Consider the following 20,799-nt stretch of genomic DNA (forward strand, 5'->3'; position numbering starts at 1 on the left):
TGGAAAAAAATAGGACAATGGGGGGGATTGGGAGAATTTGTCGCCAAAGGCAGACGGCAGCATTTTGATCAGGGAGTCAACTAGATCACAATTACAAGACGTTTTAAACATCTACAAGATGTTTATTCCACTTTGGAGTAAGCTGTTTGGGGGAAGAATCAGTTTTGTGTTGTGCGTTTCCTTGACTGATGAAGCCTTCTGGATGGAAGGTGAAACGTTTCAGCAAAAAAAAGAAACTGTCCAGATGACCTGACTGAAAAATGTTGGATTGTATACTTGGATTATTGAGCATGGATTGTTTTGGTTAAGATGTTGTAAAGCTTTGACTCTAAAGATTAATGGTGTCAGTCTTTAGAAATCAAGGCAGCTGGAACTAGAGCTGTCATTTCTAACCTGAACCCAAAGCCCAGCTCGGCCTGACCCGGATTAGGGTGGGGCCGGGCCATAATAATGTGCGGGCTGGTGTCGGGCTTTTTATTGTGTCAGCGGACACGCTCGGCTGACGATCCGATTATATGGCAACATGGCTTGCCATACAATCAACAGCTAGGGATGTGCGATATGGCAGAAAATTCATATCACGATATGCATTGTGATGGGTGGCGGTAACAATATATATCACAATATGTTTTTGGTATAAAACTTGCAATAGGAATGAAAAAAGCATAGGGTGTCCTTTTGCCATCATTTATTTTAAAAACTGCTATACCACAAAATAATCTCAATTAAGAAAATTCCACTACTAGGTCCAGAGTTTTTAAATAATTAACAAATCAAGTATTAAGCTTCTTTCTTGTAGTGCAAAACAGTGCAAAATATATCAAATGTAGTTTTAGCCATACATTTTAAACAAAAGAACACGTTAACTCTTAACAGTTTCCAGTATACTCACTTAAGAAATGAACAGCAACAGAGCAGCATTTTACACTGAAAACACTTCACCCTCCAACCCTCTAGTGGGCGTCTCCTTCCGCTTTAAGGAGAGCTGACACAAAATGGCGACCAGTTTCCTCTGTGGCTTTGACCAGAGGGTCTCGCAGTAAAATCGCACGACACAGCGTTCTTTTCACAGATCAGAGAGCAGGTTTAACACTTTATTTTGCTCAAATGCACTCTCTACAGCTGACCAACGAACTTTCAACGAAAAAAACTTTTGACAGAACACAGCGTATGCATCCGAATACGTGTAAGGCAAACCGGCCAGTAGTTAGCTTGAAGCTTCGCTACTTAGCTCTCAAAGATATGACTTTAACACCACTTACGCACAGTTTAACTAATAAAAAGTTATGATTAAATCTGACAATTCTGATTTTACATCAGACACAGCATTACTGTGGTTAGCCGGTAGAATATATTTCTCCATCATAGGCTAAATGTCTATCATTTCTTCCGTGTACCGTATATATCATGCATTCCTATCACCAGCCGCACGCGGCCATTTGATCGCGTGCTGTCCGGTCTTGAAAGAGGTAAAATAAAGTTCAGTTAAGCTTCAGATGGGACGATACCATGAGGCAGCAATCCATCAAAGCCCAAGTGGACATTCATTCAGTTGATGCACTCAGTGGACGCATGCAGCCGACGACCCAATCGGGTGAGTTCCCAAAATATCTAAACATGTCAGAGCAGGGTCCGTGTCCGAGTAATGCAGAATGCAGGCAGAAGCAGAGATTTAATGTGCTTTGACGGCCACGAAAGGACAAACGCCCCCTCAGCTCCGATCTTCTGCCCCCTTTACTCAACCGCACGTGTCCACTGACTGTCAATAACTATACTCAAAGCTCGATTAAAAATGTCGGGGGAGGAAGGGGTTCGGGTTCAGACCTGTAATTACTGTTAATTCGTCGGATCAGATGGGGTTCAAAAATGATGGCTACGGGCTGGGGCCAGGTCGGGTCTGATTTTTTGGGCCCGAATGCAACTCTAGCTGGAACTAGGATTTTTCTGATTAGTATACTTTTATTTAACACAAACAAATGAATTGCTCCACTTAACGAGGTTAATCGACTTAAATGATTTAAATATATTTTATAACATTTAGAAGAACTCATACATTTAAAACGATTCCATCAAAGACTATTTTAAGTTTTAAAAAACGTCTAAATGAGAGCTGGTCATAGCAGCTGTTGGTGCATCTTCATCTTCCTGCTTGGTAATGGCTTAACTGCACATTCTGCTTAAAAGTGTCAAATATCAGCTAAATTTAAATTTCGTCACCAATTTAAATTAATCCGTTTATTGCTAATCCACACGATTTTTGATGCACGTGTGTAATCCACCTTTTCTCTTTGGAATTTTCCCCCCAAACAAATGAGTTTTTGTTGAATTGTACAGAATGTGCCACAATACGTGAGAAACTTTTTACATCACAAAAGTCATTATAACCGGGTTTTTAAAGACTTTTTAGACCCACTGTAGGAATATCATCACGTTTTAGATCCAGTCTGATGCATGTTTGAATTCACTTGAGAGTTGTTACTGGATGTACCCGAGTCTGGCGTGTACTCTAACACACATGGCAGCTCCGACTGCTGATGGATGAGGAGGCTTCAGGCAGCTCAGACGGATGAAAGGAGGTCTCATCCCTCAGATCAGACTCTGCTGGGCTTCAGCTCTCTGTTACTCCAGGATTATTGGGCCTGCTTTTACAACAGAAGCCGACCCTGCTAGGAGGATCACTTTACACTGGGTTCAAAACAAAAACTTCAGATGAAGACTTTTGCACAGGGTTTGTGCCACATTATTTGTTTCAAATACACTAAAGCAGAAATTATTAGTATTTTAAACATCTAAAGTGTTTAATATAGGGAAAAGAATCAGGGGGCGTGTGGAGATGTGTGAAGCCACGGCTGTAAAGAACTGCTGTATGACCTTCAAGTCCTCAGGAGGCGCCTGCATGATAAACCGCCATGTCACCGTGATCAATATCTCCGCACGAGACAGATGGACAGAAAGACAGCGGACACGTGCTCTGTGGACAAATGAGACGACGTTTTAGATGCTTTTGGGGAAAATTAACATCTGGCTCTACGAGCCAAAGTGGAGCGGAAGAAACCAGTTTGTTCTCAGTGGATAAAAAGAAATGTGGTTTTTTTTTAAGACACTGAAAATGAATCTTTGTGCGTTTGTAAATAAAAGATTTTAAAAAAATTGTCAAATGACTTGATTTATGTTTGGTTCTTGGGGGGTGAGGATGTAAAACTTCCAACCACTAAACGTTAATTTCACAGAACAGGTCCTGAACATAATTTTTTTTATTTCCCCTTACACAGCGTTTTGTTTCTAGGCTTTCAAGAAACAATATCATTTTTTTATTGGAATGCATCGCCATAGCAACTGATAATCCATCTATCTTTGTTTCGGGGTTGCAAGGGTCACTGGTGACCATGTTCAGCAGTCAATGTATGAGAGGCAGGGGACACCCTGGACAGGTCTCCAGTCCATCACAGGGACACCCTGGACAGGTCTCCAGTCCATCACAGGGACACTCTGGACTGGTCTCCAGTCCATCACAGGGACACTCTGGACTGGTCTCCAGTCCATTAACGCCACTTAGAAAGCTCAATGTCGAGAGCTTCAGGTCTTTTTGCAAGATATTCCAGGAAACAGGAGCGGAGTAGGAGAAGGCCCTTTTGCCTAGTTCAGTCCTCACAGAAGGAACACTGCAGGTAATAATGTCCTGAGGTTGCATGCTGTAGTTGCACTCACGCAGTGACATGTAGGAGGAGATGTATGAAGGCAGCAGACCAAGAAGTGATTTAAAGATTGCTGATGCATGTTTTTGGTCTGTGGGAGGAAACCGGAGTACCCAGAGAAAAGCCAAGCAGCACGGAGAGAACATGCAAACTCCACCTACAAAGGCCCCCCCGGCTAGGGTTTGATCTGGCAACATTCTTGATGAGAGGCAACAGCTCTACCAACTGAGCCACCGTGCTGCCTGATGAATAATCTGGTCCCAAAAATACACTAAATGGACTTTGCGGTATAGACTTTGTATAATAAGACATCCAGCATGCATCAGAGCTAAAACCTGATCACTATATTTATATAGATTATCCATCTAAACATAATACCTTCTGGTTGAGAGTTATTAAATTCTACACACAGGAGGTTTAACAGTTCACTAAAAGATGGAATAAAAGTCTGAACTGTGGGTCATTACTGTAAAACGTCTGTTAGGCAGACAGGTGTCAGAAAGTCCAATTCTTAAACAAAGGTCATCCAGTGAAGCTTTAAAGTGACGGCAGTCAAACACTCTTTGACCCGACAGTTTTAAGCTGCTCAAAGTGCTGTCAGTCCTGCAGGAGGAGCAAACTGAACGGCTTGAAACAAACCTTTGTCATCCCTTTTCAAAAAGAGGATTTTGTCTCAGTTTCCATCATATGTTGAACATTTCCTTTCATCACTTAGCATGTGAGCTCCTGAGGGGCCGGGGATACAACACAGAGTGGATTAGGCTTAGACCAATATGAGGTTTTGGGTTTTTAACAAAACACTATCCAGAGGCTGCTTGGTCAATTGGTACAAGGACGCAGGGATTAGCATTCCCCTCCGAGAGGGAAAAGCCTCTAAAGCAGCTTCCAGACCATCATGTGACACTAAAACAGGACGACCTGACATCGTTGGAGAGAATCAAGAAATGAAATGTTAAAGAATCTGCTCTTGTTGTCGAGAGTGGAGTGATGAACGACTGCTGGGTTGATTGGGTCAAAGACAGACGTGCGCGTGCCTTCTGATTGTAAACACGCCGTTCAGCATGCTCAGAGTGATGGTTATAAATCATGCACCGACACTTGTCTGATACACGACGCCGGCAGAATATTCAACCGTCCTGACAGAACGTAGCAAGAAACGATTAGAACCAAATAATCTGAATTTAGAACATGACGCGACTACAGGAATACTATTTCCATCCACAGATATGAATTAAAATCCATAATGGTTATTGTTAGTTATCTTACTTTATCGTGCCGAGACCCCGGTCTTGTTTGCACAGAGACGGACTAGTTATGGCCCGGGTCTGTACAGATGAGATGGGCCCAGCTGCTCGGAGTGAGTTTCCCCAAGGTCACCACTTAATGAGGAGTCATTTTTATTTTTTTGGCTTCCATCACGTAGATAGATTGAACTTCACCCCATTTTTCACCATCAGAAACAGATAAGACCAATGACGTCACACAATCACCCACACTCATACACTCCGATAGACTGTGCCCGCCCCAGATGTGGAGGCGGAGCCAAGGGTCAACATAAGCTGGGGGTGTTCTGTCGCATGGGGGCTCCGCTTCCGGGTTAAAACGAGTCGGACGAACGCCTCAGCGCTTAAAAGTGTTTATGCATTTGTTGTTGTATGCTTGTGGATGTTATTGTACGCATGTGACTACTTTTGAGTATTTTCACGTTTTTTTTTTTTATCCAATTACACTTAGACATTTAAAAGATGAACTCCAGCTGACAAATAAATCCCATAAAAATATTTTCAGTTTAGATTTCAGTGCATGTTAAAAAGACAAAAATATATAAAATAAACTGGGATGTCAGTGTCGAGACACAAGGGCACATTAAAACAAGAGTTTTAAAAAAGGATTCACTTTTTTTATTTTCTTGCTGAAAATCTTTATTTTACAAACACAGCTAAGTATCTTTGAGCCGAGCGTCGAGGTTTGGATGTTCTACCACAACTCTCATTTCTGCCATGATGCAACAAATTGAATGTTTAATGAGCCAAAGATGCATTTTTTTTCTACATAAGAGACTTCTACCGTCTGAAACTTCTTCTAGAAGACTTGTTATGATCCATCAGGGAGGTAAATGGACACATCTGCAGACCATAATATCAGTTATCTTTGGATGCTACTGCTCAGAAGTCTAAATATTTTAAAGCGTTTATAATCTGTATGATGATAAGCCTGTCAGAGCAGCTCCGTCTGGGTTTGGACAATGTCCCAAAACGTCTAGGACCCAAACGTCTCCTCAGGACTTCTACTGAGTCCCGTTTGTGTTAATGAACCTCACAGCAGCAGGGCATGAAAGCAAAAGCAAAAAAAAAAAAAAAAAGGTCATTACGTACCGGGAAGCATCTGTCTGGAATTAAAAGTCGGCCATCTGTCATTACACGATGAGGCGACACCTGGCTGGTAATGAGCTCCAAATGTGCAGAAAACCTCCGGCAGGTAAAAATCAAACGTGAATGATGTGGAAACAAAAGGAGTTGGCACACAAGGAGGATTTCTACTTTTAATGTCTCTTTTCACTCCTCAGAGTCGGTCAGTAAACAACCCCTGGCCCTGAATTAATGCATCTGTGTCTTATCTTGTTGCGACTGAGTTCACTGTCTGAGATGACTCCCATTAGTGAGGCAAGGTGAACCGAAGCTTTCAGCCACGGCTGCGGTGCAGCCAGGAAAACATGCGACCTGGTCACGAACGGTGAGAGGCCCAGAAACAGGTCTCTGCTGCCGCTGACACTTAATAAAGCCACTTTATGGAGTCATTATCACCTGTGATCACCTGTGGGCCTGAGCAGCTCTCAAACTACCGCCCAGAGTAAATAAATCCAGTCATAAAGCTGTAGGCCAGAACGGACGCAATCGCAGATGGTTCCGTTATTGTTGTCCTCACTAGGACAAACTTTAAGGTCGATTTTTCTGAGCTGAAGACGCTACAGTTATCAGATTTATTTACTCTTCGATGGGCTGAAACTTGTGCCCTTTTATAAAAGACTGTCACAAATTGTGGTTGTAAGGAGGAGAAATGCAGACGAGCAAGTTGAGAATCAGGTTCCGATTCAAAATATTAACACAAATTCAACCAATCCTTGCAGTTTTACTTAGACGTGTCCAACGCCATCTAATATTGCTGCAAGTCCGTCTCCTAATGTTTGGATGAAAGTGTTGCGGAACGAAGTTGGGTCATGTGCAACGTTGTGCTGAAACATGGTGAATATGGAGTTTGACGCAAACTGTTCTAGAGAAAAACAAACAGCTGTAGAGATGACAAGTGACCAGAGGCTGTCACACTCAGAAACAGGAAGTGCTGAAAGAAACACATATAAATATTACAGAAGGTGTCTCTGGGGCCATATGTTTGTTTACAGCAGCGTAGCTTTGTACAAGAATCTCAGTATTGTTTTGTCTTCTAACTGCCTAAAGCTAGGGATGCACGATATTATCGGAATGGTATCCGTATTGGCCGATATTAGCGTTCAAGTTAAATATCGGACATCGGCCATTCTATCAAAATAACTCGTGATGATGTCATGCGCGCCTATCTGATCTGATAACGGCGGAGAGGACGAAGTCAAAATGTCGGCGGTGTGGAATTTTTCTTTGTTGAGGATATTGGATTCTGAAGATTTTTGGACTACGTTGAGTCTCGCTACATCGTCCCCAGTCAGAGATATTTTTCCGACGTAGCCTCACCGATTTAAATGCCGTCATTTCCGACATCATTGAGAAGCTAATAGCCGATAGCACTTGGATGAGTTTTACCACAGACATTTGGACGTCGTGTTAGCCCCGTTAGCATGATTAGTCTTACAGCGCAACGGATAGACAAAAACATTGAACTTAAAAAGGCTGTTCTTTATGCACAAGAGTGCAGAGGATCCCACACTGCAGCTATAGGAACCTGGAACAAGCCTCCACAAGTGAGACAGCATCGCAGGTGACTAATGCTAATAAATAATATTTAACACTTTTCATTTAATATAAGTTAAAGTGTTGTGCACACGGCTGTTAGTGAATATATGTCATCAGCTCTTACAGCTGTTACACCATTTTTGTAGCAAATAAGCCTCAATAAGAGGGCTATGTTCTGACAAAGGAAAGTATATTAAAATTATCGGTATCAGATATCAACCAAAAATCCAATATTGTGCTTCCCTACTCAAAACCGTCATGGACCCATGTTGTTCCATCAAACACAATGAGGAGCCCACTGTGTTCCTAATAGTTGCATCAAGATGTCGCTGACTCTGCATGTTCTGAAAGTTTAAGAATTCTCATTCTGTGCTCAAACCAGCCTCACCAGCTGTTAACTTTTGCGTTGTTTTAAATATCCCATAATAAACTCTTCAGAGCCGAGTTTTCTCACACATCAAGACTATTCTCGAGGTGAGCCATCCGGGTACGTGGTCATGTGAACACACAGTAGGAGCCTGACATATTGTTCTGAGGGAAAATTGACAAAACAGTGAGACGTTACTTTGCACGTCTAACAAGAAGAAACATCCCATCAGAAAACTGGACCGAGACCCAGAAGGGACAAACAGAAAGCAGCTGTAGTCCGGGAGCCATGGAGGTGGACCTGGAAATGTCGGATTAAGTTTTGCTCTGCTCTTCTCTGCTCGCCTGAGGGTGACATGCCATAAACCTTGAGCATTTTTAGATATTAAACCTTTTAGGATCCGACAGAAATATGTTAAAAATGGAGCTTAAATCCAACAGATTGCAAATAACCAAAAAGCATTAAATTATTTATGCATTCAGCAGTGTATAGTAAAAAAAAAAATAAGGCAAAATTCCATATTAACTCTTTCCAGGCTGAACCGACAGGGTAACTTTCCACACATGCATGTGGTTCTAAAATACCAACTTCAGGTTTCACCCCTTCTGTATTGACAGTCTGTAAAAGCATCAAGATAAAAAAGGCACAAGCACAATAAAAGAGGTAAAAGGAAATTGAATAAACCCAGTTTCATTCTTATAATGGAACTTACTTTGCAAGGAAATAGGAACTGTCCATTCTAGGGAAATTTGGTGCATCAGGTTTTGTTCCAGTTCAGCTTATTTCAGTTTCCTTGTGCAAATTTTAAAGGTTTTCAGCTAATTTCAGCTGGTTTTTTTTCTGTTGTTTTGTGCTCCTTTGAGATTCTTTCTGCTAACTACAACATTTACCTCAAAGAAACGGAGATATAAGTGCACTTCTATGGAAAATACTACAGAAGTTGGGTCTACAGCCTGTGGCAACATGCGTCTCTGGATATGAACGGTCACACCACCACCGCCATCATCATGATCATCACCAGGCTACACAAAAAGAAAAATAAACTTAATCTGACATTTCCAGGTTTTGTGAAATTTCAGCCTTTGGCTCCTGGACTATAGATGTAGCGCGCACATTTGTTAGGCACATTTTAATCACTTCTTATTTTTTGTTACATAATATGCAACAATTATCTAGAGATCTGTATTTCTACATTGCCTCGAGTGAAAATAAACCTAAAAAAAATTTATAAAAAACAGTTAGAAATACAGAGTGCTGAAAACAGGTATGGGGAGGAGTGGACATTTTATATGATCATACCAATTTATTTTCTCTATTGTTCCTAGATTCTTTAAAGCCATTTTCATATTATATACATTATAAATATCTTACATTTACTAGTAAGTGTTATCACATCAATTAAGACTGTAATTGTTCAAATTAATTTTAATTGATTCGTTTTGTCAATCTTATAATAAACTGCAAAATGCTGAATATATTGAATAATCAACATTTTAATGAAAGATGTTGGTACAGGTGACTGTGGTCAAACTCGACCAAAAATGGGGTTTGACATCACGTGACGGATGACGTCACGCGGACTTGGAAAATTAAGCCTTTGCTTCTGAGCAACTTGAACCAAACAGGAGCAACAAGTCAGGACTGGACCAACCACCACCGCAGCCGAACCTGTTTACAGAGTCCGTTTCACTCACCGAAGGTTTCCATCCGCAGAAATAACTCCATCTTTCTTCTGGTTCTGGATCCCACGGCCGAACCGAACCTGTTGTTAGCCAAATAACTAACCAGGGTTCAATTAGCTTTAAACGTTCGGGTTCTGGCGGCTTCGTTTTTTTTTATTTTTATTTTTTTTATATACTAATTAAAATTTGTCTTCATATAAAACGGTTAGATAAAAAAAAAAAATGGCTCCGACAATAACTGCTACTTCATCACTACACCTGTTGCTCGTGATGAGAGGAAATTTAAAGGACACGCCCACTGATCAAATATGATTGGTTGATGGAACTGTCAATCACATCCAACTGCAAATGGTGGAGATTCTCCCCAAATCACCTGATTGGTTCAATGAAGTACCTAAGTAATTAACAGTTTTTTTTTTGTTTGTTTTTTTTTTGGATGCATTTCAATAAAATATTTAAATAAACTTTTTACTTCAAAAAGTTCATGCTCAATAATGCAGGTAGGAAATCCAACAAAGTTCAGTCAGGTCGTCGTCAGTCAGGACGAAACTTCTCCACAAACAAAAGAAACCATCCAGATGAGCTGATTGAAATTTGTTAAACTTTTTACTGTTTTTTTTTTTTTTTTTTTTTTTTGTATAAAAACCCACTCTTCTCTTCTCTTCTCTTCAGGGTCACAAGAACTAATTGCAACTTTTACTCTAAATCTTTACAGTTTTCTCTTTTTTATTACAATCCTCACAAAGTTAACTTTTTGACTCAAAAGTATTCAGCTGCTCAAACAGTATATAAAGGAAAACTGCAGTCCTGTTATTTCTGAGCATTAGACAAAACAAATTGTTTTCATTCAGTAACTTTTGCAGTTTTAATTAGATAAAAATGCAATTGGTTCAAAATAACTAAAACTAGCATGTGTGAATTAAGGTTGGTTTAAAATCGTAAATAATCTGGCTGCTTGGAATGTCTAAAGAAACAAAGTTTGGACTCTAATTTGAGTGGAAGAATCAAAAAATATTTGGGAATATGATGCATCAGTTAGAATTTTTATTTATTTGACTAAAAAATAATAAAAACAAATGCACACGCTTTTCATTTGGGATACATTTTTCAACAGTGGTCACCATTAAAGCTGAAAATCATTGAATTACTGCCAAACTTTCAGTTCATCCACACTTTATTGTTCTTTCCGGGCGTATTGATTTCCTCTGTGCTGCACTTTGACTCTGCTGTTTTAAATCTGATACATAAATCAACGTTGTGAAGTTCAATCAGCAGATCCTGCTCAGTTTTAGACTTGAACTTTAAAAATCCTCCTTCAGTGAAGACAGGATCAGATTTTAAGCTTTGACGGGTTCTGATGAAGGTGAACAAATGTTTGCAGACGTGAGGAAACCTGCATCTTCTTACTTCCAGCTCATTGAATCAAATAAACAAAACAGAAAAGCAAACACTCAATAAATTAATTAAGCAAAGCTTAATTTGTGTTTCCAATTAAAGCTCTAAACATTCAGACCCTCCGCCTTCATTAAAAGGGCAGCAGGTAAAAGAAACCACTAAGGAGCATCAGATTGAAATCGGCTTTGATAATAAAAACAGCAATCTCATGTACAAATAAAAAAACCTGGGTGCCTGGAGGAAGATGGAGGTGAACAGGAGTGTAAAAGGAGCATGCCAATTACCTGCAGAGCACAAACACTCTGCAGCCACGACTGAGAAGCTGAAGTACGGCTGAAAGCTGAATGTGAAGCAGCTAAATCAACAGATTCAAGCAGTCGTCAGCAGTGACTCCGACGTTTCTCAGGAGGCAGAGGAGTTCACTCCGCAGCATTTAAAGGCTTTATCCCTGCTTTAAAGAAATCACTTTTAAAAACTTGCTTTTCCGAGGAAATGGAACTCTGAAGGATCATTTTGTCTTTGCAGGCCTTGAAATGAGCTGTGGGTTGATTTTTTACTGCAATCTTTGAAGAGGAATAATAACTACAGAAATTACATTTCCTGCACAGTTGCTCAAGAACTTGCTGAAAAGTAGCTAAAATTAGCTAAAAAAAAAAAAGGCAGAATTTTAGCTGAAAAGGAATAACAAGCCTAAAAAATTAGAAGAAGAAAGCAAAAAGAACACAAATTTGCTGAATTCGGTTTAAATAAGCAGAAATGATGCCATGATGCGAAGTTGGGTCTCGGGAGCAGCAGCTCGAGCAGGGACAGAAATTATTAAATTAGATTAAAAAAAGAAAGGCTGAAATTAACAAAAAAGAATAGTTGAAACGGCAGAAAGAAGCTTAAGGAAGCGGAAAGAGCTGAAGAGCTTAAAAGAAGTGGAATTAGCTGTTAAAGCTAAATTTAGCATAAAACAGCTAAATAGTAGCTGAAATATTAGAAAAAGCAGAAACTTGCAGAAATAGGCTGACAAACTGAAATTATGGTAGAAGAAAAAATAAGAAGCACAAAAATCTTGTAGTTAGCCAAAAGAATCAGAAAGGAGCACAAAACAACAGAAAAAACAGCTGAAAACAGCTGAAAGCAGCTGAAAATGTTTAAATTTGCAGAAGGAAGCTGAAAGATGCTGAAGCAGAACAAAATGTAAAAGGAGCAGTTAAAGGTTGTAAACAGATCTAAAGATCTGAAGGATGGAAAATGAGCTCAATTCATTTTCTGTGAGAAAAAAATGGCAGAAAAGGCAAAATATTAAAAAAAAAAACTAGTTGCACCAAAACTCAAAATCATAGCAGGACTGTTCTGAAAGAGCTGAACGTTTTATGATTTTGAAAACTGCGAGACGATAAAGATTCATAAACATTCCCACAATGGTTACTGCTGGTGAGTTTCACAACAACACAGATTTCTCTGTTTTCAGCTGAATGAGCACAAAAAAACTTCAGTAACGACAAAACAACTAATCAAAAAACAAATAAATTGTTAAAATAATTAAATGTTTTCATAATTTGAAGTAATTTTGTTTCTAAATGTCATTTTTGTTTTCTTCACCCTGTGAAATGTTTGTTAGCAAAATTTCTCATCACTGGACAAATTTTACTGAAACTCAGAAACTAAAACTTCATCTTTGAAGATATTTTAGGTCAAGATGGCCGCTACAGCTTTTCAACCTGAGGATGTCTGTAACTCATGAACTTTACAGAAATAAAGCTAAAGTTTGGTGGTATTAGCTGAGAGTCATAATGCTCCAAACTTTAAAACATCTCAAGTTTTTTAAACTTTTTTTGAAAATCTGCCATAAAAACAAGTTTTTCTCTAAAATGTTTCTAAAGTTCTTAAATGTTTTCTGCAACATTTTTCCTGGATAGTTTTTATAAACTATTTTCCAGATCTGACTTTAGACGTCAGTAAAAGTGTAATAATTAAAAATGTTTTCTATATAATGTTTATTAAAATATATTTCTAAACTCAAAAATAATCAAAAAAAGGAGCAAAGACAGGATTTTAAATTCAGCATCAACGTTCATCTGTAAGAAACTTTGTTCAGAAACAGTTCAGCAGCTCAACGTTTCTGCTTTTTCTGTTTTCTCGTTAAAGTTTCGTCCGTTTGTTTCCCGTTCGGTTTGTAAAACTCAGTGAACGCGTCGGCTAATAAGAGTTTAAACGACTCTCGGCTCAAGAACCAAGTTAGAAAATAAAAACACAAAACTTTCTTTCAGGGTTTAAAAGTTCAGATGAACATAAATGTTTTATTTTCTATGGGAGTTGTAGAAAAATAGGAATAGTCACAAAAGAAATAAACATGCACAGAAAATGACAAATAAGGGGAAAAAAAAGAGATTAAATGTAAAATAAAATAAAATAAAACAATAAAAGCCTAAAAACTAAACATGAAAGACAATAATCAAAGATTTTGGCACCAAACATGAAGATTTATGTCAAATCAGAAATTAAACAAAAAAAAAAAAAAGGCAAATTAAAAAAAAATTAATTCATAATCTAATCGCTTTCAGATTATTATGGTTTTTATGGAAGAGGATTAGGGCCACAGTGCAAATTCTTTTATTTTTTTACCTTAATTCAGAGAAAAAAAAGTCAGAATTCTGAGATTGAAGTCATAATTTATGTAATTGTGACTTTTTTCCTCAAAATTCTTACTTTAATCTCAGAATTCTGATTTATTTTCCTCAGAATTAAGACAAATTAAATTATTGCACCGTGACCCTAATCCTCTTCCGTAAAGGTTTTTGATGTTTGCAAATACTAATAAACGATCTGAAGTTCTAGCGTTTGCTTTTGTTAGGCCAAACACTTCATTCCACAGAGGATACATGTGGAAACCAGAGATTAAATTATCTGAAAACTGCTTCCAATGAGGTGATGTCAGGTTTCGACCCGATCCTGGTTCTGATCCTCTCGATCGTGTCAGATCACAACAATCGTAACGTTCAGGTGCAACTCCTCCTGTTCGCTGCGAATCACATTAAACTCAAGATTTCTGCACAGGAATGAAAAAACTAAAAATCTAAGGCTGAAAGTAAAAAAAAACAAAAGTTAATTTTAACGAAAGACCACCATGAAAGGCAAGTTCCCAGGAATGTTTAACAATATCATGTAAACAGTAATAATCAATACTGGAAAAATGTATTAAAGACGCACGTTTCATTCCCACCAAGTTTTCCTCACGAATTCAACAAAACAAAACACTTTTCAGAACAAAGATCTTCTTGCAGGAATAAAAACATGTCCTGAAAGTGAAGCATTGCTTCATGGGAAATGTAAAGTGCATAATCTTCAACGAACTGAAACGCGTCTGGTCACCCTCGTACTTTAACTAAAACAAACTCAACATTCTGCCCTTTCCATCTGGTCTGAGTTGCGTTAGCGTGAAGGTAGTCGAGGTAAATAAATGTAGATTCTGATGCTCACGCGTGGCCATGAATCAGACATTTAGGAGCCTCAGCATCGTCTTCTAACCAGGAAGTGTCAGTTGATCACGGAGCAGACGGATAATTACAAACAGAACAGGGTTTTTGCTCCGGATGACTACGAACACAACAAAACAAATAAATCTGGACAGCAGAGACACTAAAACTACAACTTGTGCTGCTCTTTGGCTGCGCTGCCGTCCAGGACTGATGCAGGGAGAAATGAGGAGGAAATCACAGACGGTGGTTTGAACAGGAAGTTTAGGGTCACTGACGGGGTCAGGGAAGCTGAGTGAAGCGGACCCGCTCATCTTCCTCACAGACTGTAGATCCGTTAAAGGCCGACGGAGGCGTGAAGACGGCGCTCCGGGTGAAAGCTACAGGCGTGAGTTTGTGCTGATAAACAGGGACGTCGGCGGATTCATCAGACGGAGCTTCGTTGTTCATGAGGCGGACGTCGCCGGCTGAGGGATGGAGACGCGTCAGCCACAAAGACCGATCATCCCGACACGTTCATTTCTCACCTCGTGTTCTCGTCTCGTTACGGAGCCGTGAAACAGAACACGGGTCGGGCTGTGACAGCCGGTTTGTCTTGGTCTCCCTTTAATACAGGTTTATTGGACAATTAAGCTGCAAAGTTCCTGCAGCTCCTCGGAGCCTGAACACTTCCATTAGTTCAGCTGCTGGCATTTGAAAGAGCCACTTCAGACACACTGAAGATTGTGAACAGTTAATATCTTACCTGTTGTGGATAGCTCTATGAACAACCTCAGTTTAAAGAAACAAAGCTGAAGAATGACCAGATAAATGAGACCAGAGTGGACCGCTGCCGTCTCAAAGCAACTCCACGGTCCAAAGTGTGTTAGCAGTTAATGCTAATCACACCTTGACAGTCAGTTTCAGGGGCGGCGGTAGCTCCGTAATCCTGAGGTTGTGGGTTCAAACCCAGGTTGCGTCAGGAAGGGCATCCGGCGTAAAACAACAGTTACATCTTTCATGCGAGTTCGCTCGCTGTGGTGACCCCTGAGGAAGGGAGCAGCCGAAGGAAACTTGCACCGTCATCAGTTTTACACAACACAGTTCTTTACATACAAATTGAGTTATGTGAAGGTGCAGCTAGCAACACATGCCTGTAGCATGTCAGATGCACATCCAGCAGCAATATCACATTTTTATGTGAAACGTGGCGTAAACGTTCGTAAATCAGTTTATGACCTTTATAATTTGGGGGTTATTTTAAGCTAACTCAGTTTAGCCGTTAGCGTTGTCAGAATTTAACCATTTTTCTAAACTGAGGATGTTCAAAGAGTTATCTACAACATAACTTTATCACAGAACGTCACTTCAAAAGATCGGAACTATTCCTTTAATGTTTATAGTAACGGCACATTCCTTCAACCCACAGGTCCATGAAGTTCTTCCATCAGTGGAAATTAGAAAAATAAAGTTGCAGCTTTGATGTTCATCACAAACTTTCCACAGAAATTAGACAAGTGAGAGGTAGAGGGTCTAAACTTCCTGTTTGGATGATGCTGTGGGTAGTTTTTCTCTCAAGATGTTTCAGCGTAAAAAAAAAATCATAAAAACCTCAGACTACCAGCTGTTTTCTGTCAAAAAATTATTTGTTTATAAATTCCCTTTCCATCCTACCGTCCACCCCTCAAACTTCTATAATAAACTGTTGGTCCCTTTCAACAAATGTGATAAATTACTTTAGATGACGACTAATTTAAACAACTAATGTTTGGTAAAAAAAAAAAAAAAAAATGAAATAAAGGCACTCAGTTTGTAGAGCAGCAGTAAGGCCTCGCAGCAAAGAAACTGGCCGTACGAGAAGGTTTTCATGGAGTTCTCATTTCTTGGTGTCCGTCAGGATGATGTTTGCTGTAACAAACATGAGACAGAAGACAGCCCAGATGATTACGAACCACACCCAGAAGGCGTGGTGGAAGGGGGACTGGTGCTTGTTAATGGCATGTCTGTCCATCACCGGCTCCAGATGGCGCCTGGCGTAAAACACGAGGAAGGCCGGGATGATGTACTGGATTCCCGTTCCGGCGTAGGCCCCGGTGATCCCCACCAGTGACTCCAGGTTGTGGGTGCAGAAGGCCACCACGATCGGGGGTACCAGGGTTATGAGCGGAAACACAATTCTGTCCACCACCCACGGGTAGGTGCCTCCGTCTCGGTGAAACAGGGTCTTCCAGTTGTTCCGAAGCGTCACGGCGATGATGGGGAAGTTGGTGCTGATGGTGAACACGGGGAAGAGGCCCAGGAAGTACCGCAGCATGGCGATATCCAGCACGTCGCAGTTGTCCGTGAAGTTCAGCGTGTACATGTCGTACAGCAGAGAGCTGTTGAAGCAGAAGATGGCGGTGAAGGAGAGGAGCACGTAGAAGGCCAGGATCAGGACGTAGTCTGCCAGCACCAGAGCGCTGACTCGTTTCTTCTCGGAGATGGGCGTCACCAGGGAGGGCAGCGAGTGTTGGCACATGAAGGAGTAGACGCACACCCCGAACAGGTTGGGGACGCCAGCCAGGTTGGCGATGGGTGGGCGGCCCTCGCCGGTGCCTTTACCGATGCGGATTAATGCCAAGATGATCATCATGGTGAACGCTGGGGGAAAAAATAAAAAGATAACTAACCACAAACAGTTTGATAAACGAGGCTTCACCTTGCAGACATAAAGTTTCAATATAAAACATTATCTGTGAAGGTGATGATGAAGCAGGTGTGTAATCCGACACGTCCTCAGTTTTACAATGTTTTTATGTGATATGTTAAATGCAGTTTATTTCATTTTGTGGAAAATAACCAGATCTTATTCTAGTGTAGAGTGGTTACGGTGGGGGGAGGGATTAATCTGCTGTAAGTTTAGTTGTATAACGGAGCATTTTAGGCAGATTAAAATTCAGAACTTCACACACTCCAGTTCTGAATTAAGAAAGCTCCCCGGATTGGAAGTGAATGTTTTCAACTACAGAAGACCAATTGTTTTGTTTATTTTATTTTATTACTTTTTTTGGAAAAGCTTTAATTGTTTAAAAAAAAATAAAAAATTTCCCCCCACAAACCTTGATTTTAACTTAAAAATCTAAAAATGTGGCACAAAAGTGTTTAGTTTTTTTTTCTAAAAATGTTTTTTATACCATTTAAATCCAGGTTAAGGTTTGTTTGAAAGTTCATAAAATAGTTTCTTCTCCAAATAAACCAAATGTGTTTCGTTTGAACTTAAGATGTTTGTTTTTGTGTTAAACCGTCTTTAAATGTACAGCACTCTCCATGTGGATCAGTCAGAGCTGCTCTCTGTTCAGACATCAAGCGTTTAAAACTAAAAACTGCAACAGAGCACGGTCCGATGGAAAACAGGCGTGTTGGCCCATCTCCAATTGATCTCTGGAAGGAGATGCATCTCTGGAAGGCAGAAGAAGTGAATGGAAGGACTCCTGAGCGCAGCGTGGAGTCCTGTTAGGGCCCGACAGTCATCTCTCCTCCACACACACACACACATGCACACACACACACACACACACACACACATATGATCAGCACGTGACTGCAGGAGTTAGTTATGGCCTTAGCATGGCCGGCAGCCAGCTCAGCTTTCATCTTCGGCTGTCCTTTAAATGTGCGGTGACATTTAGGAAGTAACACTTGAACCATGCACTGCCACACGTGCACAACTTTAGCGTGAACCTCAACACCTCCATTCTCTCTAACTGGTTGTGGCTGAATGTGACATTATGCTGCCTTTGAAGGAAATGATTCAAGATTATAAATAAAGTTGTGGGTCGAGAAACGGTCTAGCGTGGACACTCAGACGTTCTAACGAGATCAACTCAAGCAGTGCGCTGATGTCCCTCGGCTGATGTCCCTCGGCTGATGTCCACCGGCTGATGTCCACCGGCTGATGTCCCTCGGCTGATGTCCCTCGGCTGATGTCCACCGGCTGATGTCCACCGGCTGATGTCCACCGGCTGATGTCTACCGCTGATGTCCACCGGCTGATGTCCCCATCGCTGAGGAGTGTGAAGAGTGAATTTTTGTAGTTTTGGAGATGAGTGTTTTTCTGAACAGGGAGTGAAGTAAACCTCAATGTTTTTGGTACGAAATAGTCAAGTGGGTAGGAGTTGCACGGTGTAGAAGAGGAGACGTAGACTTTCTTCTTGTCTGAGGCAGCACAAAGTGACGGATGATGGCGAGTTTAGCGAGCAATTTTATCTACCAGGAGCAATGGCGGAGGCAGAGGGTGACCAATGGTGTCCTTGGCCATCAAAGATTATTCTTGGGCCACCCCAAACATTTGAGGAAACTATACTTTTTTTTTCTTCAAATGATTGGGGTGGCCGGCCTACATATATGAACAGATGTGGCCGTCCATGTTTTTGATCGTGACCTTTCTTACACCTCGATGCAACCACACACCAAAATGGAAGATGGTACCTCAATTATTTTTCCAAATTATCCAGCTCACAAGACGGACGAACAGAGGGCATTTCCAATTCTCTTTGCTTCCCAACAGGGGACAAAAACAAATGCATCCAGATTATATTTTAAGACTTTAAAAGACCAGTAATTTGAAAGACATCCATCTTTACCCGTATGATCTGTTAAAAAGGAACTATCAAAAGCAGAAACAGCCCACAGGTCCAGGTAGGTACATTCTTCATATCAGAGTAGATGTCAGCACTCCCTCGGTGTGTACAAACGGTTGCACAACTATTCAATATTTGATGCATCCTTGGACTCCATCCAAGGTAATCTCAGGCTCCGAGGAAAGCTCTGCTACTCCCAATTTAAACGTTAACCCTCTTCTTACGGAGGGGTCAAAACGATGGGCGACAGACCAGCTTTCAAGGACAACGACACAAAAAGAGCTTCTCATCAGTTTGTGTCATTTGACGTCATAAACCAGCCTTTTGTTTTCTGTAGGTGAACAAATCCAGGACGGAGTTATTTTGAAACGTTTTTACTGGAACACGTTTGAAATGTGCGGCAAAATCTTCACCGTAGCTCCTCTTGCTGCTTCAAACTCTCACGTTCGCCAACACACAAGAACTGCTCATTTTTTATATCATTTTATAGTGAATATACTGTTTAAAGAGTTACAAAACACTAATTTATGGTTTTATAAACATATTTAAAATACTTCATGTAAAAAAAAAAAAAAAGTCTTTAAACTTTCTGTCTTTCTTTGTGATCTTAAAAACAAAAATATAAAACAGGCTGCCAACATCTTATTTGGCCCATTGACCAACGACCCGCCACGAACTCATTCCTTCAGCTGAAAAGAAGGTTCTACCTGCAGATACCTGCCAGCTTATGGTAATTTGATGCACTTTTACAGAAACCCCCCAGCGCTTGACATGCAACAAAAGGAGGAGGTGTCAAAGTGCCACATATCACGTCCACATACCCAGTGCCGTCCATTCCTCAGCCTGTGATTTATATCACCAGTAGGACGACGACAATGACCTTGTGAGGAATGCTTCAACTTAACGACCCCCGGAGGAAACTCTTACAGCTCTATCGTCTGACAGAAAACATGGCAGCGAGTGGTTGAGGCAAAGCTAAAGAATCACTGACTGCCTCGAAGACAAGACACTCCGCTGCAATCGAAGCGATGAGGATCTCAGTTAATTAAAGCTTAGAAAAGGGCAGAAGGTGAAAGGTCATCCATCTCCTGCGCAACAAAGCGGAAGAATCTGCGAGTCAGGAGGTCTCGGTTCAAACTGACAGCCGCTTGGAACGTCAACGACCTCTCAGCTGTTTTAATGTTCAAACGAGCAGCAATTTAAACATCAAGGAAAATCACAGCGCCTTTCACTTGTGCCGCTGATCAGGTTTGATTGTCAAGACACCCCCCCCCCCAGTGTTCTCAAAGCATTGAAATATTCTGGTCATTAATTAAGACAGGCACTCCTTCAGCACCCTTGGATAATCTCAGTGGTAATTAGCAGCACCGGCTCTTTGCCCAGTTCTTACCAGGATTTCTTAGCACAGCTCTGTCATTTAGAACCAAACAGGACTGGAAATGCTGGCCTGTTGTTTTTTTTGGGGTGGGGGGGGGGGGGGGGGGGGGGGGGGGGGGTGCACTACATTGTAACAAATCCTGTAATATAAGGTAGGACTATCAGGAAATACACAGCAGGTGGCCCACAGTTTATCAGCTAAAACTGCAGCTCACATTCCAAAGAACGAGTCAGCAGATTTACAAGACTTCATTAAAGTTTTCAAACAGGAGCAAGT

At 40.7% G+C, this 20,799-nt stretch overlaps 1 protein-coding gene across 1 annotated transcript in view; it reads right to left on the bottom strand.

The window, feature by feature from the left end:
* Positions 1-16,105: 16,105 nt before the first annotated feature.
* Positions 16,106-20,799, bottom strand: part of tmem104 (transmembrane protein 104) — a 58,992-nt gene continuing 54,298 nt past the window's right edge. The window contains exon 9 of the mRNA XM_037688682.1: positions 16,106-17,166. Coding sequence (XP_037544610.1) covers positions 16,403-17,166 — 764 coding nt within the window. The 3' untranslated portion in view covers positions 16,106-16,402. The remainder of the gene's footprint in view (positions 17,167-20,799) is intronic.

Source organism: Nematolebias whitei, chromosome 15, assembly GCF_014905685.2.
Source record: "Nematolebias whitei isolate Nwh7 chromosome 15, NemWhi1, whole genome shotgun sequence".
NCBI lineage: Eukaryota > Metazoa > Chordata > Actinopteri > Cyprinodontiformes > Rivulidae > Nematolebias > Nematolebias whitei.